The sequence below is a fragment of the Silene latifolia genome, chromosome 3 (assembly GCF_048544455.1).
Source record: "Silene latifolia isolate original U9 population chromosome 3, ASM4854445v1, whole genome shotgun sequence".
NCBI lineage: Eukaryota > Viridiplantae > Streptophyta > Magnoliopsida > Caryophyllales > Caryophyllaceae > Silene > Silene latifolia.
The window spans coordinates 14,852,169-14,876,014 of record NC_133528.1 but is presented as its reverse complement, the minus strand read 5'-3'; the positions used below and the strand labels follow the sequence as shown (position 1 = coordinate 14,876,014).

The following is a 23,846-nucleotide window of genomic DNA, read 5'->3' as shown; positions in this document are numbered from 1 at the left end:
ATATGTCATGTCTTCAATGAGAATTTGTGTTTGATTGATTGGTCATTTTTTAACCAATTACTTCAATTATGTTGTGAAAGTGGGAGGTTACACACTCTTGGATTGGGTTTGTGTATGTACTCCCTCCTCTTTCGAATAAGTGTCACCTTAGGACAATGACACGAAAATTAAGGAATATAGTTAAAATAATAAAAATTATTGTATAAGGGTAAAAATATACTCCCTCCATTCAACTCCACATGGCCCTTTTCTATTTTACGCACTATTCACAAGTGAGCGTTCACTATCAATTTTCTCTCAATACGTAAGTGAACATATATTCGTGTGAGATCTTGTTTAATTCATCTTTACGAGTACATTAAAAATATCTAACTTTTATAATTTTTGCAAATACGTAGCTAACGATATTTACCGCGTAAAACACGCGTTGGCAAACGTGATAAAAGAAAAGAGCCATGTGGAGTTGAATGGAGGGAGTATGAGTTAAATAATGAAAAGTATTGAATATGATGGGGTATGGTCGTATGGGTGGTTGAGGTGGTAAATAAATAAAAGAGCTAAGGATAGGAAAGTAAAAAACCATGTCCAAATATGGCAAATGGGATAATTATGTGAATAGACGGAAATAGCAAATGGGATAGTTATTTAGAATAGGAAGAAGTATATTTTATCATTTTTTTTTAATGTGTATCCAGTATACACGTTTTAGTGATCTGAAATGAGTATAAATACGAGTATTTTTATAACAGATTTTTCTTCGTGTTATGTTAGCTACAAGGGTAGCACAATAGTCCATGTAAATACGAGTATTTCTATACCTTCTTTTGATTGATCACAAATTCTAGCTTGCGACGGACAAAATCCGTCACAAACTTGTGACGTGAGACAAAGAAGTAAGTGAGAAGGGCAAGTGAGAGAGGGTTGTGAGAGACTGAGAGGTCACAAGTAAAAGAGGTGGTTGATTGATTGGCCTAACGCAGTAATGGGGCGAGGGGCTTCAAACTTGAGATCTAATGTACACTATGTGGCTATGCACCTATACCTTTTTCTTAATTACTAAAGTTAAAAGATTTTCTATTTTTATCAATATTATACTTATTAGATGTTATAAAAAGTGATCTAATGATCCAAATTCTCATTTGATTTTTTTTTTAAAGTATCATTGGATCTTTATTATGTGTTTGATACTCTGGTGAATATGTCTGGAAAAAAAAAACATATGTTCGATAATTTATAGCATGAAAAAGTCTTTTATAAACAATACATTTAGTAGATAATACAATTAAATTATATAATTATTTATATTATATGTTGTCTCATTTACAATCGTAGATCTAACTCTTGATTAGTACAAGTAATTGTGAATATATTCCTCATTGTTCTAGGTTCTTGGCACGGAGGTGTATTTTTTTTTTGTTGTAACTTGTAAGGGACTCACAAGAATAAAGATGTTGTTGACGGGATTTAAATCCAGTTCATGAATATCATCCCTTATAATTTTACGCAATCAATTAAACTAGGTAATATCTACATATAATACATATACAGATATACTATCAAGAAAAACACATTAGAAACGCATGGTATATGTAGTGTTGATACAAATGAATTGCTAAAGGATCAAGAGATTATTTGATGTTGAAGCAGTTTTGTTTATCCTAGCAGTTTTCAGAAATGTGAGGTTTGTAAATTGTAAACCGAAGGATAGGTTAATGAGGAAGCAAATAACTAGCAAAAATGGGCAATTAGAATTCTCTTTATTTTCTAAAAAAAAAATAGAGGGTCTATTTCCTATTAAGGGTCAAGATTTCATCTCACGGCGATCTAATGGTCCATGTTTTCAATCGATAAATAAAGGAAAAATGTAATAGAAAAAGAGGTGTAATATTATATTGTAATGTGAGAGGAAATGGACAAGAAATAGAGAGAAGGAAATGGAGAGGATTTTTACTCAAAAATGAGTGCTTTAGCCGAGAGATTAATTGATTTAGTAAGTCTTTTGTTTAAGAGGGTTCTAAATTTAAAACCTTTTACAAAACTCTTTTCATATAAATGCTATTTTTAACCTTACTTACATGGATTATGGGTTTGGTCTTAACTCTGAACTTATACAAAGTGTCTTGCTTATGACGGGCCTCATTCCGTTACAAGCTGAAAACCTCTCACAACAAGGGAGGGGGGACAAGGTGGGGCACCCCCATGTACTTTTCACTAACTTCTTAATGAGTATTTTATAAGAGGAAACAGTATCTGTCATAAGCTTGTGACGGATATCGCCCGTCTTCAATGGGATTTTGCGGAACTTATAATGGTGTCTTTAACGAGAATTCGTAAAATTTGGTGTTGAACTAAGCAACTAGCTATCTTTTCTTCAGTTGCCCATTATAATACTTTCACAAATTATTGTTTTCGACGGACTATTTTTGTCTTTAGAAAGAACGGGATTTTATAGTTACTTTATGGTCAAATGTACCAGCAATGGTCCTGCCAGTTTTACAGCTTGTGATAACTTATTTTTCAAAATTGGTCACATTTACATATAAAATAATCTTAAAATCCCATTTTTTTAAAAGACTAAAATGACCCGTCTAAAAGAAGACCAGTTGTAATACTTTATACTTTTTGGAGTCAACTCTCTGTACTCTGTAGGGCCTTGATTTGGTGCCGTAATAAAAACGGAGGAAAAAGTTATTGGGAAAAAAAATTGTGAATTAACATGTTGATGTGTAATACTGTAATGTACACTTCAACGGTAACTCCAAGAGGAAAAAACAAAGAGAGGAAAGGATGAAAGATATGGTTAAACAAGACAAACACTAATCTATGTATGAAAAACAAATTTCATTATCTATTGGAATGTTTTAAACTAAACAACGTAACTCTTCAATCTACAATGACTTACATAAAGTCCTCCATCAAAGATTCCGTAATGAAGACTAAAACCGATATTTAATACCATGGTTTGTAATGAAAAACCTTCCCTCCCAACTAAGATTTTATCTGCCAAAACTCGAACCAAACTCCTGATGGTTGAAGAGTATACTATAATGTGTCTCAATCACCAGTCTTTCTTGCACTACAAAGACTATCTCCTAAATTGACCTGAATTTTGAAGCATTCGACAGTATTCCGCTATAATAGAAGAGTGCTTCACCAAATCCCATATCTTGGCAGTGTTTTTGAGCCATTCCCTCTCAGATACTGTTCTAGAAAATGGCGGACGTGTCATTGACAAAACATAATCCCTAATTTTCCACATCGCAGAATCATAGCTTTCATGTAGAATTTCCGAGGAATGGTCTGTTCTTCTAGGGACTACGAACAAGTCTAACTTTTTCGAGTCACCCTCGGTGGCACAACTCTTGCTTCTTGGTCTCATAAATGAAGATGAACGGAAATATTGAGCAAGGACCTTCTCCATCTTATCAGTTATCTGTGATGATGTCTCTTCCTCACGCAACCTGCACAAACGTTACGAATACATGGCTTTATATTAAGCTTGTGCTGCATACTACAATACCAAAGAAAGACTATTCCTTCAAAAGAATACCGAAGAAAGTCCAACTACATAACTAACATAAGCGAACTCACAAAAAAATCACCTTTCTGTTCTCAAAGAGAGAAACCCCCCATTATGCTACAGGAATTAAAGGGGAACCTAACATACAAGGAAGCCCAACACATGATATGTTAGAGACTTGTAGCGCTGTCGCCAATATAGACCACTTAAGAGTGAGATTTAAAATCCCATTGACTCCTGCTTGAAAGTTGAAACTCTCACCTTAGGTTATTCGTTACCCTTTCTTTTTCAATTTTACGACTTGTTTGGCAACAAAGGGAAGCAGGTATAGTGGCAGCGGATAGCAGAAGGAGGTGAAGAAGGCTAATAACTACAGCCTTTAAAGCGGTGCTACCACCCCTTTATCTTCCATAGTTTCGTTCACTTCACCATTTGATTACTTCTATCATTTTTTAGCTCCATTACTCTTGTAATAACTACCTTCAATACAATGGAGCCATTAGGGCTTGCTTGGATAATGGGTTCGTAATTTAGGGGGTGGAGGAATCAAGGGGGTGAAGGAAGCAACAGTGGTAGTGGTGAGAGGGAGGAAGGGTAATAGTTACCCACCACTGAACTCATAAACTAATAGTGTGACACATTCCAAATACGTAATTGTTCCCACACAACCACCTTCATTGTTTTTGCATTACCAGTTTAGCACCATTTCCCTTAGTCTTCCTTGGTTTTGCGACTTTTTTACCTCCATTCCAAACAAGCCCTTGTACTTAAATGTTTTTCATGGACTTTCACCTACATTCTTACTCCACGGACCAAGCTAGGCTTAATCTAGTGTAAGAAATGTTATTGGTGGTGGTGGGATTTACGTCCCAAGTTCAAGCTTTCCTCTAGACAGTGTAAGAATTTCCTCCCCATCCCTTCTCATAAGCCCGACATGGGTCCACCACCTTGCCTATTGCAGAATTACTTGTAGAAAAATAGCACTTCTAAATAAGAATGCTTACTTGGTATGTACAAAGATAGGTGTTGCAATGTGTTCTTCTCCAGCTTCTTGGAGTTTATCCTTATTATCCTTCTCTGAGCCCAAGTTTGAACCATGCGACTGTAATGTCACCGACGATGGATCAGGAATCCCATGTTTCAGCAAGTCCACCTGCATATGCATTTGTGCACATGTGAAATAATTAGAAAATTACTAGGATATAAACACAAATCTTCTACGAAAAACACAAACCGATGAAGGATCAGGTATCCCGTGTTACCGTTGACATCAAACGCCACATGTTAGCATCATGAACTCCTTCTGCGACCACCAACACAACGTGACATACAGATGCTAAGAGGACACCAAGCTATAAATTCCCTTGCAGCAAACAGAGGGGATAAATCAATCAGTAGAACTTTGCTTAAAACGAGTTGCAACTAGCAAGACTCTAAATAAAACTCACATTTTTGTCAAGAATGTACGAGAACATATAATGTTTCTGTATTTTAATGCTTACCTGAATGCCAAGAATTTCATGAGCCAATTCTGAAGAAACAGTTTCTCCGGTTAATATAGGAACAGTCGATGAGCCGTCAGGTCTTGTCATTTCAGCCAGAACTGATGGGCTAAACAAGGGCTATAAGATAAAAGTGGGAGTTACACATAAGATACCCAATTGGAAGGAGAGAGACACGTAACACAGTCAACACAATTAAGAGGTGAAAATTCATGAAGCCTTGATGTTGTAAAGCTCTTTTTATTTACATCATGTAATAACAGACTGATGGGTAAAAATTAGCTACTCTATGGAAGAAGCTACCAATATGATCAACGCAAATTGCAGAGTTCAAAGGAAAGAAAAAGTAACCTGGGTATCAAGAAGGATAAAACGTTCAGAAGAGATGCGGGGTTCCATGCCGGTAGTACAATGCCTAGCATTTGCTCGAGTTTCCTCAGACTGAATCCCAAAAGGAGGTAACATTCCTGCAACCAGTAATCCTCATTTTCATTTTTCTAAACAACATTAACGCATTTGTACCACAGAAAATCCCTCATAGTAGCCTTCCTCCAACAGCAAAACTTTAATGGCAATATAAAAGGGATGGGCGCTATCAACACTCTCACTTGAGAGTTTCGAGGAAATGGGCAATGAGGCAATGAAATCGAGAAAAGATTAGTGATTGATAGTGCAATACTAAGTAAAGGGTGTGTGTGTCAATGTAGCAAAAAAATTGCTACTTTCTTGATCCCATTTATATTTTTCTCGTCCAAATTTGGTTGTATAACCATATAAGTGTATAAGATGTCAATTTTGATTAATAAGTTCTCAATGGTAGAGTATTTACTACGGAGTACTACTTAAAAATTGTGATGTGAAAATAATTATTTCGATGAATCAAAGATAACAAATTATATGCTGTATCTCTTTGTACATTTGGAAAATAATGATGACTATTAAGGACGATATAAATGGGATTCAACGAGTATAAAAATGAAATTAACAACCGTAGTAAAATATTACCGGGAGATGTAGGATCAAAGCCATAAATCAGGTTCAAAATGGTCGACTTTCCAACACCAGGCGGACCAATCACCCCCACCACCGTGAAGTCTGTATTGTCCGTCAAAAACTGCACATTTTCATTTAACTCATTTTCCAATACTAAATAAAATTGAAGAAAAACAATGACTAAATTATATTCCCTTCCGTCCCAATCATTTTTTTACAATGAATATAAAAGGTAAACAAATGACTGAGACGGAAAGGGTAAGAGAGTGAGAATCAGCAGCAGCATACATACAGGAAGAAAGCGATCAAAGTGAAAATCCCAAGTATCAGAAAGGAGATTGAGGGAGGCCACTGGAGGTAACCGTGACCTTAATGAAGCAGCATTCGCCTCGTCATCACCGCCTCGAATGAGCTTTCCCCCACCCGACCCGCCACCTGCAACCAGCCCTGGTTTTGCCAATAATATTTTCGGCGATGGCGATAATGAACCGCCTGACGCCATTCTCTATCTAGAGGGACAGTATTATGGTTCTTTGTCCTTAATTGTAAAACTTGAAGGAATTGGTAAAATTACTCTTCTACATCAAAAAGAGTAAACAAATTCAACAATTAAACTGATAAAATCGCCATTTTTGCACCAATTTTACACAGGTAACTACAATCAGTACAATTTTAGACATTTGAAATTAATCAAGGTGCATAATCATGACTCCGCCACTTGTTCAATTAGTAAATTAACAGTAAATCAAAATCACAGAAAATTGAAAACAGAAGTTGAAGATTAAAGTTTGAATTTTACCTAATTTGGTCGTCTAAATTAGAATGTTGGGGAACAGCTGAAAAACTTCAGAAATTGTCGAAGCTTCAAACCATCGTAAATTCGCAACAAAACAAGGTTGTACCCGTGTTTTGAAAAAAAGAGGGCACCATTTAGAAATCGAAAAAATACGGGGTACCCTATAAAAAAAACCGCTAAATTAATTGAGCTGGTAAATCTGACCCGATCCGAGTGTCCCGATTCGAACCCGAGCAAACCCAACCTGACAATATTGCAACCCGAAACCGACATGCCCCGATGATCAGTGACCCGAAACTGACCCGGCCTGACCCAATGACGACCCGTAACCCGATACATCATATGACCCAAAATGACCTGACCCGATAATGACTCGACCCAACCCGATACATCATTTGACCCGAAATGACTCGGCCCGATAATGGCCCGAACATGACCTGGCCCGACCCGAAAAGGTTAGCAGACTCAATATGACCCGAACCCGACTTGACCTGACCCAAACCCGATTGCCACCTCTTGGCTATGAGCCCCTTTTTGAGAGGTTGGGTCGTATTGAATTTGAATTCCGTCACTCTGTGGCTTACGGCGGATTTCTATTTGGGGGTGTCATTTTGCTAATTCGTTTTATGGCTTGGGGGTGTCATTTTGATCTTCTTGCTAATTCGTTTTCATGTTTTTGGTTTCTCGAGTCGGTTTCGGTTCTGATCAAGTTTGGGACAAACAAAGTTATTATTGGCTTAAATTCCAGTCAAGTCAATCACAAGAATTTTGAGTTCCATGGGGTCGGGTTTTGGGAGATTTGAATTTGGTTCCTTGGTTCAGGTCAAGTTGTCTAGGTTGCTCGTAATTATTCGTTGCTCTTAACATATAATCCAAGGATAGAATGAGAATCTTGTTTTCGCAAGAAAAATGTTTTGGAACTATGATCAAGTCTATTAAGACCTGAGAGACGACCTCATCTTATCGAGACACCATTTACAAATTAAGTGTACCAACACTAGTAACCAATCCGCGGTCCTCTCAATAGCTAGAAAGTCTCACATCCAACCAAATAGAGCATGTCTAGACTACTCCAGTAAGATCCTTAAACTAATAGATGAAACTAAGATGGACTAAATTGAAATCCAAAAGGGAGTAAAATGTAGGAATTCATGTTAAAATATAAAAACTAATACAGCACAAATTCTAGGACATAGTTCATCTCATTAAGCAAGAAACTACTAGTAAAACAAGTCTGTTTGCTAGCAAATCTACGACATACATAAAAGACCGAATAACAAAATCCCAACAAAGAGCAGATTATACAATGGAAGAACATCATGCTCTGTTGGGAATTTAAGATATTAACCAAAAATTCCGATTTGCAGTTCCGAGTAGGCCTCATACTTCAACACCCTTTTTCTTTTTCTTCTTTTTGTCTTTCTTCTCGCTCGCAGGTTCAGCATCATCACTCACATCTGCGTGTTTTCGCTTCTTTTTTGTTTCCTTCTCTTCCTCATCATCGACCGCCTTTTTTTTCTTCTTTTTCTCTTTTTTCGTCTCCTCTGCTTCCGGCTCAGCATCCTCAGCTCGCTTCTTTTTCTTCTTCTTCTTCTCCTCCTTGGTAGCATCCTCTACTTCTTTATCATCCCCATTTGCAACACCTTCGTCTGCCACAGATTCCTTCTTTTTGTCCTTCTTTTTGTCTTTCTTTGACTTCTTTGAATCATCTACACTAGGAGCGTCCTCTAACATGGGAACCACCTTGTCATCTTTCTTACTAATGATAGCATCTGCTGAAGGATTGTATGTCTGGAAAAAATAGAGAAGTTAGGAGGCTACATTTTTCTCCAGAACGTTATTTAGGGATTGAAGTCATTCTGGTCAGGGTTGTTTGGAGTTAGGTCGTTACAAGGCGAGTCCTAATACTCCTTAAGGACGTCTCAAATGGTATATTGGGATACAAATCTTTTTGAATCAGGTGGTTCAAGTCACTTTGAGTCAGGCTGTTCAGGTTGTTACAAATGGTCAATATTAAGAATCGCTTTGAAATGCAAATTCAGGTCAGATAATAAGGTATACCAACAAGTACCACGGGTCTGAAAACAAAAAGAAGACCCGACAACCCAGGCAACTAATAAAAAACAGTGGAGGGGGTTCATTAGCACAACCATACCATCTCCTCTCATAATCCACGGAATAAGGAAGCAAGATGAAAGAGAAATACCTTAGCAGGAGTGATTAGTGCACCAGATCCCTTTTTACGGTCTTTGTCATACACTTCAATATTCGCTTTGCCCTTGGCTGATCCAGCGGACCGTCCCAACTCCCTGCCTTCCAAGTTTCTCAAACGATTTTCAAGCTGTACATAAAACCAAAAACAAGGGAAATGAGAAAATTAACAATATAATATGAGTATCATATTGAAACATTCTTCGAACAAAAATTCTACCTTCCTCTCAGAGGACGGTACTCCTCACACACAAACACAATAATGGCTTGTGTTTGTGTGTGAGGAGTACCGTCCTCCGGGAGGACAGTAGAATTACTCTTCTTCGAATAGGTAAGTTGTTACCTTGAGACGGTTGTCAACACCCATTGAATTATCGGGGTTATCTCCAAGAGCATCATAGCGAATAGCAAGTGCAGCCTTCGCTGCTAAAGAACGAGATATTTTACCCTTGTGCTTCGGGGCAGCCTGCCCAATCAAGGAAGCATGATAGATAAGCCCATATTTAGGTGTGGCATGCTTTGTTTTCAGGGCTCTGAAAAGAGCCTTCTCTGCCCCAAGAATCTGTACTGTACTTCCAGGCTGCTTTGCAAGATTTATCAAACTTCCACCATGTGCAATTAGGCGAGCACCGACAAGCTCGCCCACAAGAGCAGTCAAATTTGGTGCAATGGTATTCATTCTGCTTTTAAGATAATCATAAAGTTGAGCTCTATACTCCGAGAGAGACAACACTTGGTCACAGAGTTGTTTGATGTTAACTAAATCAAGTTCGCTCACTTCAGTTCCCATAGAAATCACTGAAGCCTCTTTGAGATCTGCTTCAACCTCCTCAGGTAACACCTGCAAATAAAGAAAAGATATAAGCAGAAATCCCTATCGATCGATGCATCTTGTAATCGGTCATTGAGCTAAGAATGCAGTCAACAGGAAAGAAAACAAAATAGAATTACTGGAAATTAAGATTTAAAATTCTATACCTCGGAGAAGTCCAACTTTGCAGCGTTAACACGATCTCCCATTAATTTAACAGCCTTAGAATAGAGTATATTATCTTGAACAATCTTTGCAAGCTCAGGGAAATGCCATCCATACCATTCACGAACTCTCATTGCATAGGTGTTGAGCTCTTTGTCGAGATCATCTAACAATCCAATGGCTTGAATGATCATTGTATCAACCTGCACAAATACAATGAGAAGGGTCAAAATCTTTCAAATTTTGCAACAACTTCAGAAAGAAAATAACGAACTCTAAAGAACAAATTCTTACTGACCTTGTCAGGACTAAACTTCAACTTGTATCTGGACAAGCTATGTGATAAACCCAAGCTCATTGGAGCTAGATCTTGAGATCCTAGACCTGAAATGAGTTCAGTCAACTGACTCCTTATACCTCTCATTAGCTCCATGACGGAATTATTGTGTACACAGTCAATTTGCTGCAAGAAAGGATTAAAACCCAATCAGATAAATGCAAATGCAACACAAGGACAAAGATATAATATTGAAAAGGTATACTAACCAGTTTCTCCTTTATCGCACTTCCAAGTTTAGAATCAGCAACCGCTAAAGTTTCACCCTGGCAATGTGATTTCAAAAACTTTCTGAGACCCTTGCTCGTTTTGCCGTCAATCAAAAGGGTAGCTGCTGATAGAGCTTCTGCTGTATTTTCAAACTTGTCAAAAGCTTTCAGCTTTACTACCTGTACAAAATTGTGTTAATTAAACCATATTAAAGAAGAGAAATTCATAGTACGAGTACACCATTCAAACCATTTTAATATTCTCATTATTGATGTAGTGAACTGAAGTGCTGAACACCATTAAAAACAAAGTTTTCTCAGAAAGAGCAAGACCAAAAGCAAATTTTACATTATTGACGATCTTGAACTGAAATTTTGTAGACAGCTAATCAGAGAATAACTCATACTTACTAATATTTGTAATCGCTTCTCAAACATTATAAAATATTTAGAAATTGTTCATCTAAGAACTCCATGTTACGATTTACACTGTAATATTCAATGCCTTGGACAAAATGTAACCTATGGTAGACACAACTTTCGCAGAACAGTTTGTCTTAGCGAGCTTTAGGCGATTCAATCATTCCATTTAAGAGAAAATTAAGCCATAAACATCACTTTTACATTCAATTTATAAAGCATGCATGTCACTAGGTGACCAGGTGCACCTTTTAGATATGGACCAGCTACGCTAACTAGCAAGGCACATGACTAACGCAAATACGGAATATTTTTTTGCAAATAAAGATTCGTCTGCAAAAAAAACTATGGTAGGAGAACTCCCTATCTTTTAGGCTACAAAATAGATCTCCCTACATTATATTTTGCAAATAAAGATTCGTCTGCAAAAAAACTGTGTCTAATCGCCTCAAGCTCTCGGGGCCGCCTTGCTGCTCTTTAAACCGAGACAAATACAAACCAATACCATAACTCTTCAAACCCAAAAGACAAACATATCACTTGTACCCAACAACAACAACTCCATAAACTCAAAACAACACTACCCACATTCTCTACTCTACATTATATACTCCACCATCCCATCATTTGTTTACCTTTGATTAAAATACCCGTCATAAAGAAATAAAAAAAGTAAACAAATAATCGGGACGGAGACATGCAAAGATTAACACTAAACCAAATTTAAAAAACAGTAAAATAATTGACCTTTCTAGCTGCATCAGTAGAAGCAAACTCCTTCCATAAATCCTGCAAAACACAACAACCCAATTAAAAAGTTGAAATCTTTTGATTTAAAAACAGACAAAAATCACAGTAAAAACAACAATAATTAAAAAAAAAATACTTACATCAATTTGAGAAAGCTTTCCTTCATCTAAAACTTTGAAAAGGGCAAACCCTGCTGGAGTTTCAAAGAGGACCAACATAATGCAAAACCCTAAAAAAATTCAAACTTTAGAAGAAATTAGAATTAGGGATTCAAGTGTAAAACCCTAAAATTAAAATGAAGAGATAATAAGTTGGTATTTAGAGAAAGGAGGTACCAGAGAGGAGGAGGAAGAGAGGAATTAGGGTTTTGGAGAAGGAAGGAAGGCGATGTGGTGTTGTTTATATGAGGGTTTTAGAGTTTGAGAAAGTGGGATGAAGTGGGTTTTATAATTGGAGGGCAGATTTGTGTCGGGTCGAATATGTCGTCAAAGGCTTAACATTTGGGCTTGTACTTATTCTTGGACTCTTTTTTTTTTTTTTTTGGCAAATTCTCATTTGTGACGACGATATCCGTCCGTCAAAACTTGTGAGTGCAGATTTTTTCTCACAAAATCTTTCGTTGAGAGGTGAGTGAGAAGCACATAAAGTCTTTTGTCCCCTCTCCCTTTTTTGTGAGAGGTCACAAGCTTGTGACGGGATTAGCCCGTCACAAGTAAGACTAGCTGTTTTTTTTTTTCGGTCTTAGGGTAATGAGACTAGCAGGTAGCTTAATAATGTTGAGAAACGAAATACTCTCTGTTAGGTGTAGTTTATTTTCACATAACGTATTTTACTTACGCGGTAATTTTTTCACAATAAATTTCATTTGCACACTTTTAAACTACAAACCCCTAATAAACAAAATTCTCTCAAATTATAACCATATAATGTCTTTGATGGGGCATATTCTGCACCCTCTGACCGAGTCAACACATTGAGTAAGGTCAAAGATATCCACAAGCAAGTCAACGACTTAGACAGCCTAACCGACGCACCCTGTCGGCCTGTATCTTGGGTCCCGGCCGGGACAACTAGCCAGCCGGGGCACACATCCGCGAACTCATATCCAAGACCCCTCGGCGGCGAGTCAACAGAGCCCGCCGGCCTGCCATGGGTCCCTCGGCCGAGGGGTAGATCAGTCTTTCCACCTGCTAGCCACTTGGCCACTTGGCCACTACGTGACAAAAGGTGAAAGTCTATAAATACTCCTCAACTCTCATTGAGAAAAGGATCCACAATTTAACCAAAACACCTCATAATCTGGTAATATCTTCCTTATCTCTCTACAATATATACTTCGCTAAGTAACAACAACTTATCTCTCTAAGTTTACTGACTTGAGCGTCGGAGTGAGTTCGCTCGGCCCAAAGCCGAGCCCTCAGTTTGTTCATTGTTTCAGGAGACCGAAAGGAGGATTCAGCCAAGGACGTCATTCTACAAGCACGGGTGGTAACAAATAACTGCTCTGGAATTACACCCGGAACAATTGGCGCTGTCTGTGGGAATAGATACTAGAAGCTAGTCACATTCATTCCCAAACACAAAAAAAAAAAAAAAAAAAAAAAAAAAACACAGAACGAAAACCCACCCAAAAAGCTAAGAAGATGTCGAAACAACCAGAGAAGGTGCTGGTGGAAAATGAATTCTACCAAGATGACACATTCCACAACTCAGAAATCGGGCAGTCCCCCACCGGTCGTATCACCGATACGACGAACGGATGCCGAAGGAACAAGATACACCGCCGCCACGACCAGTCACCATCATGGGGCATGTGGTTGATGCGGCAAAGAAAAATCAAGCTACTCCTGGACCTAATTGGTAGTACGCCGCTCACACTTTGTCACACCGACAAGAGCGGCGGAACCCGTCCGAGAGACCAGGGGCCTGAATGTGACTTCAAGAGACTTGAACGAGCACCGGAAGAAGCCGGCCCCGTCAAGACGCCGGGAGCCCAGTGCTAGTGGTAGACCCGAGTCCTTCCCGCACTCGCGGGAGGACGGCGTCGCCGCAAAGACCGACGAGGCATACCCCGGAGGAGTGAAAGAAGTCCGACTCGCCGTAGTCGGAGAAGGAGTCCGACTCACCGAGTCAGAGAAGAAGCCCGACTCACCAGAGTCGGAGAAGAAGCCCTTCCCGCCACGGGGAGAGGAGCAGGACTAGGGACGCGAGGAGTCGATCGCCGCGTATCGTTCGACACGTGGTTAGACAGCCCCTCAGCGCCTACGTCCTAGAAGTCTCGGTACCAACTAAGCTCAAGTTGCCACCCATATCATACAAAGGAGAAAGTGACCCAACCGACCACGCCGAGGCTTTCGAGTCTTACATGTCGGCATGGGAGCAGCCTGACGAGGTTTGGTGTCGTGTCTTCCCAACGACCCTGCATGGGATGGCACAAAGCTGGTACAAGGGGCTGCCCGACGGCTCGGTATACTGCTACGCCGACCTAAGGGTCGCCTTTTTAGCCCAGTACTCTTGCAATAAGAGGAAGGTCGTGGAGACATCGGATCTCCTGACTATCAGACAGGAGGGGGGCGAGTCTCTACGAAGCTATGTGAAGAGGTTCGACGCCAAGGTTCAGCAGATTCGAGAGCTGAACCCCGAACTGGCGGCCTTCGCGCTGATGAAAGGCCTCCCAAGGGGAGACTTAAAAAACGAGCTCATCAAGTACGGAGGTCTGGGCCTAGACGCCGCTAGGAAGATGGCCGACCAGGCCATCAAGGTGGAAGACTATCACAAGATCTGGGTAGGCCACAGCGAAGCTGGGCACTCAGAGAAGAAGAGCCATCGGGGGGACAACCCGGATGAAAGACGCCGTGACAATAATAGGTCACATTCTGACAAGTCTGACAGGAAACAGAATTCGGCGGGCGCCGGGGGAAGTTCGGGACCGCACCACCAAAAGCGGTACAATGATCACACCCCCCTGGTCGTATCGGCCGCCGAAGTCTTCGCCCTGAGCAAAAACGAGGGTCGGAAGTGGGAAAGGCCCCCCAGGCCGAGAAGTGACGGTGACACGAGCCAGTACTGTGAGTATCACGGCCACACCGGTCACTTAACTGACAACTGCCGGCATCTGAAGAATGCCATCGAAGAGCTGATCCGAAAAGGAAGCCTCGGCAAATATGTTGCCAAAGGTCAAAGGACTGACGTCGGCGGTTCAGACAAGAAATCCGTCTTTGAACGGATAGGAGTGATCCATGTTGTCATCGGGGGCAACGAGAACGGTGGGTCCGCTCATGGGCACAAACGGCACCTGAATGAACTATATCAGGCCATCAACTTTGTGCCCAACACAGCGGCTCCCGCTTCCAACATCCCCGATATAACTATTGGAAAGAAGGACTACGAGGGAGTCATCGCCCCTCACAGCGACCCACTCGTAGTCCACTTGGACATAGCCAACCACCTGGTGAAGAGGCGCCTGATTGACACAGGCGCCTACACAAACATTATGTACAGAGAATGCTTTCTCAACCTCGGTCTGAAGGTTGAAGACTTGAGTCCCTGCACCAACCCGTTGTACAGCTTCTCTGGGGCTGGCCTAGTACCCCTTGGGTCAATCAGGTTGCCGGTGAGTTTCGGCGAGGGAAGTGCGGCCAAGAATGTTATGTCTGAGTTCGTGGTCATTGACGGCTCGTCTGCCTACAACGTTCTCATAGGCCGGGTCACCCTGAGCGAGGCGGACGCTGTAATGTCCATCCGGGCCCTGACACTGATGTACGTCTCGGACCGGGGGGAAGCGCATAAGCTCGTCTCAAAGAACGAAGAGGACGAAGTGGTCAATGTCTAAGTGTCCGCCAGAGGGTGCAACATGCAATCCTTCAAAGTGGCGAAGAAATCAGAGAAGGGGAAGAGCCCATCCTTGCAACAGGAGGGCGAACGCATGGATGCCTCCGTCGGCATGGTCGAAGAAGCGGAGACCGAGGAAGTGGAGATTGACCCAGGCCGCACCGTAACTATCGGTGTTAACCTGGAGCCAAAATTCAGGGCCGCCCTCCTAGACCTACTGAGGAAGAACAAAGACGTCTTCGCCTACTCAGCGGCCGAGATGCCAGGCGTGAGCCGGGAGGTAATCGTTCACAAGCTGAACGTACTCCCCACCGCTCGCCCTGTCAAGCAAAGGATGAGGAACTCCTCAGCCGAGAAGGATGAGGCCATCAAAGCCGAGGTAGATAAATTACTAGCGGCGGGCTTTATCATGCCTTGTACCTATCCTGAGTGGCTGGCTAATGTTGTAATGGTGAGGAAATCATCGGGAGCATGGAGGATGTGTGTAGATTTTACCAATCTTAATAAAGCATGCCCCAAAGATTGTTATCCCTTGCCTCGAATAGATAGTTTAATCGACGCGACGGCAGGCTACACTATGCTGAGCCTGCTGGACGCCTTCTCAGGGTATCATCAGGTGTTCATAGCCGAGGAAGACATGCCTAAATGCGCATTCATCACTGCTAACGGCACATACATGTACAAAATGATGCCGTTTGGTTTGAAGAACGCCGGTGCAACTTATACAAGACTGGTGGACAAAGTGTTCCAAAATCAAAAAGGGCGAAACATTGAGGCTTACGTCGACGATGCTATTGTGAAAAGCAAGTCTGACAGCGAGCACTTAGCCGATTTACACGAGACATTTTGTTCACTAAGGAAATACAAGATGAAGCTCAACCCAATGAAATGCAACTTCGGTGTCCGGGCAGGTAAGTTCCTCGGCGTACTTGTCAGCGCCAGGGGAATTGATGCCAATCCAGACAAAGTCCGAGCAATCTTAGACCTGCCGGAGCCAAGGAATCGAAAAGAGGTTATGATGCTGACCGGGAGGATGGCGGCTCTAGCCCGTTTCATCTCTCGGTCAGCCGACAAGAGCACCCTATTCTTCAAAGTGTTGAAGGGGAATAAAGACTTCACTGGGGGAGGAATGAGCACGACTTTCAAGCAACCGAAAGCTCATCTTCGACTCTCCCAACCCCGTCCCAGCCGATCTTTGGGGGGAGACGCTATATCTATACATAGCAATTACCTCGGCCACGGTCAGTGCCATGATCGTCAGAGAAGAGGACAAACAGCAACACCCAATCTACTTTGTCAGCCACACGTTGTTGCCCGCCGAGAGAAATTACCCGCTGATTGAGAAAGCAGCCTTTGCTGTCGTCGTCGCCGCAAGGAAACTGAAACCCTACTTCGACGCACATCCTGTGACGGTCCTAACCGACCAGCCATTGGAGAAAGCACTGGAAAAATTTGAGCAATCCGGCAGGCTCATCAAATGGGCAGTAGAGCTATCCGGCTTCGGCATTCAATATAAGTCGAGGCCCTCGATAAAGGGGCAGGCACTTGCAGACTTTCTTGCCGAGTGCGCTTACCAAGAAGAATCACACCCCGGGGTATGGGAAGTATACACCGACGGGTCCTCCACGGCGAACAGCTCAAGAGCCGACATCCTTATCATCAGCCCAAACGGGGACGAGTTTGAGTATGCCTTGAAATTTACCTTCTCGGCCTCGAACAACGAATCCGAATACGAGGCGGTGATAACCGGAGTCGAGCTAGCTAGGGCTGCCGGGGCGGAGCACATCATTTTGAAAACAGATTCACTTCTAGTGGCTAATCAAATCAGAGGAGAGTACGAGACTCGAGACGACGGGATGGTAAGATACCTGGAAAGGGTAAAAGCTGACACTTCTAAGTTGAAATCTTTTCAGATACAATGCATTCCCAGGTCTGAGAACAACCGAGCCGATGCTCTCTCAAAGCTTGCCAGCTCGACCATCAAGAATGTCAGCCGAACCGTGCTGGTGGACATCAGGAATGCCAAGAGCATTACTGAGGCCGTCGGCATGGTGGGTAACATAGAGACCGAGACGACGTGGATGACTCCGATAATGAAATACAAATTGACAAACGAGTTACCGGAAGACCGCAGTCTCTCGCAGAAAATAAAAAGGATCGCAGCAAGGTACTTGGTATTTGAAGGGGAATTGTACAGGAGGTCCGTGATAAGGCCACTCCTGAAATGTGTCGGCCCAGCCGATGCGGAGCTAATAATGACAGAAATTCACGAAGGCATCTGCGGCCATCACATGGGGGCAAGAACACTAGCCCACAAAGCACTCCGAGCCGGCTACTTCTGACCCACCATGCTTGCGGATTCCAGAGCCAAAACTAAAAAGTGCAACAACTGCCAAATGCATGCTCCGGTGATACATGCACCTTCCCGAGACTCGCAGCCGTACTCAATCCCCTTCCTTTTGCACAGTGGGGGATGGATCTACTAGGGCCATTTCCAACGGCTTCCGGAGGAAGAAAGTACTTGATCGTCGCCGTTGACTACTTCACCAAATGGGTTGAAGCTGTAGCGGTACCTGCCAAGACCACGGCGGCCGTAAGAAAGGTAATCTGGGAAAATGTCATAACTCGTTTCGGGTTACCCCAAGTTATGGTATTTGACCACGGCCGAGAGTTTGGAGTGACACGATAATGAACTGGTTGGAAGAACTTGGTATCAAATTCGCATACTCCTCCGTCTGCCACCCACAGAGCAATGGACAGGCAGAGGCAGCTAATAAAACAATCCTCAACGGTTTGAAGAAGACAGTTGAAGACTTAAAGGGAAGATGGGCCGATGAACTACCCGGCGTCCTGTGGTCTCTCCGGACCACGGAGAAAGAAGCAACGGGGTACAGTCCATTCCACTTAGTCTACGAATCCGAAGCGATCCCCGCGAATTGAGGCAACGGTGCCGACATTCGAACGGCCACCTTTAACCCTATTGAAAATGAGGAAGGCTTAAGAACCTCCCTAGACACTGTCGAAGAAAGGCCGAGATACAAAGACGCCTCAACTTGGCAGTATACCAAAACCGAATGAGAAGAGCTTACAACCGGAGAGTCCACAAAAGGGACTTGAAAGTAGGGGATCTAGTCCTAAGAAAGTCGGCCGCCACCAACAAAGGAAACATTCATGGTAAACTAACGGCCAACTGGGAGGGTCCCTACAAAGTGGTTGAAGAAATGAGGCCGGGTACATACCGGCTGACCGACATGGAGGGTGTGCCTCTGATGAGCCATTGGAACACTGACAATCTCAGGAAATACTTCGTGTAGCGGCGGAGGTGTCCAAAACAATTGTTGGCACCCCAACGCATGTTTACATCTAATGAAGAATCACCCAATTTTTCCATCAAAGTGTTTATCCCCTCCGCAGTCATATCGAGGTAGACGCCACGCCCAAGCGAAATCACCCCAAGAACGCTGTCGCGCCGTAACCCCTAGTCGCCTCGGCCCACCGAAGGCCTGGCAGGGGACACAACGGTCGATACGCCAAAGAACGCTGTCGCGCCGTAACCTCTAGTCGCCTCGGCCCACCGAAGGCCTGACAGGGGACACAACGGTCGATACGCCAAAGAACGCTGTCGCGCCGTAACCCCTAGTCGCCTCGGCCCACCGAAGGCCTGGCAGGGGACACAACGGTCGATACGCCAAAGAACGTTGTCGCGCCGTAACCCCTAGTCGCCTCGGTCAACCGAAGGCCTGGCAGGGGACACAACGGTCGATACGCCAATATACGCTGTCGCGCCGTAACCTCTAGTCGCCTCGGCCCACCGAAGGCTTGGCAGAGGACACAACGGTCGACACGCTAACATGTTCACAACGGCGGTTGGGAAGCGCAAATCCGACACCTCGGCTAGACCGAGAGTGAAAGAGGAAGCGACCAACACGCTAACATGTTCAAGAAAAAGACGTTAAACGCAGTTGAGATACGCATTCTAGCTGCCTCGGCTAAGCCGAAGGTAAAAATGAAAAAGCGCTCAATTAATAACGCAAGAAGACAAGAAAAGACCTCGGCCAAGCCAGAGGCAAAACAAGCAAACTTCTATTAAAAATGATAATAGGTTACAAGTGAGGAGAATACAGATGACGGCCGTCCCCATAGGGATAAGCCAAAACGCAACCTACCAAAGTTTTACAAAAACAAGGAAAAGAAAAGCAAAAGGTTACAGACGTGATCATTTGAAGCGCCAAAAGATGGCAGGGAGGAAAGGCTCAATAGTTAGCCCCCGAACAGCTACAGCTATCCGAGATGCCGGGTGAGTCTGGTGACGACCGCCCGTCTCCCTATGCTAGTTGCTGCCCTCCATCGGCAGCAGCAGCATCATCAGCAGCAGCAGCATCTTCGGTGGCCGGCCCAGAGGAGGGCTCGTCATTTTCACGTGCCTTTAGCCTCTCAGCCTCCTCTTCGGCCTCTTTCACCTTTGCATCGTAGGCCGCCTTGGCCTCGGCTATCTGAGCCGCCTTCGCCGCCTCCGCCTTTTCCGCAGCCGCTTTTTCCGCGACATCGGCCATCTCATCCAGAAGCTGTTCAAATTTTTCCCACGGGAAGGAGCCTTCAGGAATGAGCTTCTTGATTGCCTCCCTGGTCGCTTCCTCAGCCTGATCCCGGAATTGAGCGCACATGTTAGGGATGATCTCAGTTTGAAGCATCTCAATATCTTTCTCCTTTTGGGCAAGGATAGCCCTAGTGTCCCTATGCGCCTCCGACTGAGCCAAATACATTTCCCTCCATTCTTCCCTCTTGGCAACGACGGCGTCGTAGCCGCCCTTATACCTGTCCCGCTCCTCCAGCAATTTGGCAGAGGTGGCATCAGCAGCCTCAACTTTGGCCCTCTCGGCCAATAGCGACTTCTCGGCTTCCTCCACACGCTTCCGAGCAAAGAAGGAGGTCAAGCTTAGCCTTCCCGCTTCCCCTTTGCAGCGGAAAGATCAAGCTTAAGCCGTTCGATCAATGGCCCAGCTTGGGCCATGACCTTTTCTTGCTCTATAATGTGGGAGCCGGCTAGTTGAGTCCACTTCGCCAACCTCTTGTATATTCTTGTACCCTCTGCCACAAGCTCGGCGGGGGAAACCTTCTGGAGTAAGGAGTCAACGGTGACATTTCTATCACCCGCCTTCTCAGGCTGCTTCTCTAATTGCCGTTCGGAAGAACGACGGCTGCCGACGGCGGATCTACAAAAAATTCACACAACGCATCCATGTCAACATTCATTGACACATCGTAGAGTCTGTCATCGGGAATGCATAATGAACCACTAAGTCTCGAACCACGAGTTAGGTCCGTACCAGTCTGGACCCTCTTAGATGGAGGACCGGGTGAATCATTCTTTTCCCCAACGGTAGAAGCGGCGGTGGCTCTTTTCTCTTCTTTGGAGGAGGAGGGCCCTTCGCAACGGTCACCACCTCCTCGGAGACATCGATGACCTCCACATGCTCCTTATGGACCGTTGGGGTTGAAGAGGAGTTGGGATTGACGCCGTCGCCGACCGGACGCCGCCTTTGGTTTTCTCTTCGACACGCCTCCGAGAACCCGTGCTTGAGCCACCGCCGGATCCAAAGGCCTTCACCGCTTTGTCCATAAGTTCGTTGGGAGCCGCCTACGATCACGCGCGTCGGCCACCGAGGCCGCTCAACGACGTTCCCGTCCTTATCAAGCCCTAACCTCTTCAAGGTCCTCTCGAGATCCTGGCCAAACCGGTCTGCAAGAAACCAGACAAGAGTTACATAAAAGAAGTAAAACAAAGCTCTAAAAACAGGAGCGTAACGAGGCAAGATGGGCCTCACACCGACCCTACTCACCCCCGGTTGAGGGCCCAGATGAGGCCGACGCGGCAAAGCAGCTCATCCTGAAGAATAATCTGAGTCGGGGCACCCATCCCTTCTCGAAGATCAAACAAATGCATCGCCCGCTCCTCATCTGCACCAAGAGGAACCCTACTGGCATCCATCTTGAGCTTACTTTGGGAGACCCATTTTTCACGCTCCCTCTTACTCTCGCACCGCAAGTTGACTTGGTGCTGGAAGGACCGGGGCAGCAGATAGTCATCCGGCACTTCGACATACACCCACCGCCCCTTCCAGTCCTTGCAGGAAGAAAGCTTATCAACAGAGACGTAGCCCGGCTCCATCTGCACGCTGTACCACCCCGCTTTGCCGGGGGTCGATGCCCGAAAATGATGAAGCCGGCGGAATAAGTTAACTGTAGGGACCTCCCCCTTAAAAAGACAGAGCCACACGAAGCCAACTATCATCCTAATGGCCAACGGATGCAGTTGAGCCACGACGACGTTCATAGCTTTGATGATGGCCGTGACGTATTTATTCAAAGGAAACCGGAGCCCATACTCCAGGTGCCTGATATATACGCCGATATGACCCGGGAGGGCAACAGACCGCCGACCCTCCCCAGGGGATAACAATTTTGTACCCCTCACCGAAGGAGAAATGACCCTCGAAAAGAGTTCCACCGAACAATCGGCGAATTTATTGGTCCAGGCACGGTCAGGACCAGTCATGCAGGCCTCGCCGTGATCCAGGATATGCGGCCTCTCTTCACCAGAAGGAATCCTTTCCTCACCGTCATCATCAAAGTCATCATCAACATCATCATCCTCCCAACCCGCCAAAGCTTTTGGATCGACTTCGGGAGACGGAGATCTAGGGCCCCCAGACCTTATCGGGATGGCGTCTAGTATCTCCTCCTCATCAAGACGCGACGGGGAACCCCCCGGCGCAGGTTTACTAGGTCCGGCATCAGCAGAGGACATGTTTACAACAAAACTTACAAAATAAAAGAGAAATCTGTTTGTTTACCTTGAAGAAAAGCACTAGCCGAAGTAGCGACTCCGAAGATTAGAGGAGAAAGAAGCCCTTGAAAGTTTAGAGAGAAGAAAATTTTAGAGAAAATGAAATTGGTGGCCAATTTCAGGGACTAACTGCCCTATTTATAGGGGAAAGCCCATGAAGAAGGACCAATCAGGGCACAGCCCATGAAACGTCAGCCAATCAGCAAATAGACACGTGTCAGACATGCAACCACGGAATGTCAATCGTTGCAACAGTTGAACGTCAATCAATGCAACAGTAACCAAGCGTCTTCAACACGCCCCTTCATATCTCTCTGCCTATTCATCTTCCTCAACAAATTCCTAAGTATCTGTTCTCCGCCGGCCACATGATCAACCAAGCTTGTCAGCACCGGCTGGGGGCAATCAAAAGCACACGGCACTCACAACCTCGGTCTCGGCCAGCACCACTTTCTCTTCCATATCTGATGTCCATTACACATCCATGTGGAGGGGGGATATGGTACGGCCTAGGCAAAACCAAGCCGAGGAAGAAGAAGCCGGGGCAGAAAAATTTTCAAAAAACTTGCGCAGAATATACGCTCAACATACATCGGAGCCCATACCACGGCATAGACTACGCTGGGGGCAAATTGATGGGGCATATTCTGCACCCTCTGACCGAGTCAACACATTGAGCAAGGTCAAAGATATCCACAAGCAAGTCAACGACTTAGACAGCCTAACCGACGCACCCTGTCGGCCTGTCTCTTGGGTCCCGGCCGGGACAACTAGCCAGCCGGGGCACACATCCGCGAACTCATATCCAAGACCCCTCGGCGGCGAGTCAACAGGGCCCGCCGGCCTGCCATGGGTCCCTCGGCCGAGGGGTAGATCAGTCTTTCCACCTGCTAGCCACTTGGCCACTTGGCCACTACGTGACAAAAGGTGAAAGTCTATAAATACTCCTCAACTCTCATTGTGGAAAGGATCCACAATTTAACCAAAACACCTCATAATCTGGTAATATCTTCCTTATCTCTCTACAATATATACTTCGCCAAGTAACAACAACTTATCTCTCTAAGTTTACTGACTTGAGCGTCGGAGTGAGTTCGCTCGGCCCAAAGCCGAGCCCTCAGTTTGTTCATTGTTTCAGGAGACCGAAAGGAGGATTCAACCAAGAGACGTCATTCTACAAGCACGGGTGGTAACAAATAACTGCTCTGGAATTACACCCGGAACAGTCTTAAATCGATTATGTCTTCAATTATGAATTATAATTCGATTATAAAACACGTCTTTGCTTCGTTAATTAATCCAATCTTCTTTTAGTATTAGTTTTCTTATATTTAGGGTTACAGTCTTATTAAGGTGTGATTTTGTGGTTCGTGGTTGTTAGGTGAGATGCATATAAAGGCGTCTAGGGGTGAGCATCGGTCCAAGAATGGACCGGACTGGACCAAACCGAACCG

The 23,846-nt window shown here is 44.2% G+C and overlaps 2 protein-coding genes across 5 annotated transcripts; both read right to left on the bottom strand.

Annotated features, from left to right (window-relative positions):
• Window positions 1–2,824: 2,824 nt before the first annotated feature.
• Window positions 2,825–6,939, bottom strand: LOC141647275 (uncharacterized). Of its 2 annotated transcripts, none has more exons than XM_074455394.1 (8): window positions 6,815–6,939; window positions 6,308–6,593; window positions 6,028–6,136; window positions 5,374–5,489; window positions 5,023–5,142; window positions 4,783–4,872; window positions 4,525–4,673; window positions 2,825–3,461 (listed from the first exon to the last, which is right to left on the bottom strand). In XM_074455394.1, exons 2-8 carry the CDS (start codon window positions 6,515–6,517, stop codon window positions 3,086–3,088), a joined length of 1,170 nt encoding a protein of 389 aa, XP_074311495.1. In that variant the 5' UTR covers window positions 6,518–6,593; window positions 6,815–6,939; the 3' UTR covers window positions 2,825–3,085. The 2 variants fall into 2 exon arrangements, with proteins under 2 accessions (XP_074311495.1, XP_074311496.1); XM_074455395.1 differs by having other exon boundaries at window positions 6,308–6,590.
• Window positions 6,940–7,942: 1,003 nt separating this feature from the next.
• On the bottom strand, window positions 7,943–12,201 carry LOC141647273 (putative nucleolar protein 5-2). Of its 3 annotated transcripts, none has more exons than XM_074455393.1 (9): window positions 12,050–12,201; window positions 11,855–11,943; window positions 11,712–11,753; window positions 10,545–10,724; window positions 10,297–10,461; window positions 10,001–10,201; window positions 9,366–9,863; window positions 9,018–9,152; window positions 7,943–8,602 (listed from the first exon to the last, which is right to left on the bottom strand). In XM_074455393.1, the coding sequence occupies exons 2-9, from the start codon at window positions 11,930–11,932 to the stop codon at window positions 8,192–8,194; spliced, it is 1,710 nt and encodes a 569-aa protein (XP_074311494.1). In that variant the 5' UTR covers window positions 11,933–11,943; window positions 12,050–12,201; the 3' UTR covers window positions 7,943–8,191. The 3 variants fall into 3 exon arrangements, with proteins under 3 accessions (XP_074311494.1, XP_074311492.1, XP_074311493.1); XM_074455391.1 differs by having other exon boundaries at window positions 11,855–11,958; window positions 12,050–12,138; XM_074455392.1 differs by having other exon boundaries at window positions 11,855–12,056.
• Between the last annotated feature and the right edge of the window lie 11,645 nt (window positions 12,202–23,846).

Bases quoted from the DNA above. Each gene is read 5' to 3' on its own strand.
- LOC141647275 (XM_074455394.1), bottom strand. From the start codon at position 6,517: ATGGCGTCAGGCGGTTCATTATCGCCATCGCCGAAAATATTATTGGCA. The intron at 6,137-6,307 runs GTATGTATGCTG...GAAAATGTGCAG, and splicing joins ACTTTGATCGCTTTCTTCCT to TTTTTGACGGACAATACAGA. The intron at 3,462-4,524 runs GTAAGCATTCTT...ACGTTTGTGCAG, and splicing joins CCTATCTTTGTACATACCAA to GTTGCGTGAGGAAGAGACAT.
- LOC141647273 (XM_074455393.1), bottom strand. From the start codon at position 11,932: ATGTTGGTCCTCTTTGAAACTCCAGCAGGGTTTGCCCTTTTCAAAGTT. The intron at 11,754-11,854 runs GTAAGTATTTTT...TGTGTTTTGCAG, and splicing joins GAAAGCTTTCTCAAATTGAT to GATTTATGGAAGGAGTTTGC. The intron at 10,202-10,296 runs GTCAGTAAGAAT...GTATTTGTGCAG, and splicing joins TGAAGTTTAGTCCTGACAAG to GTTGATACAATGATCATTCA.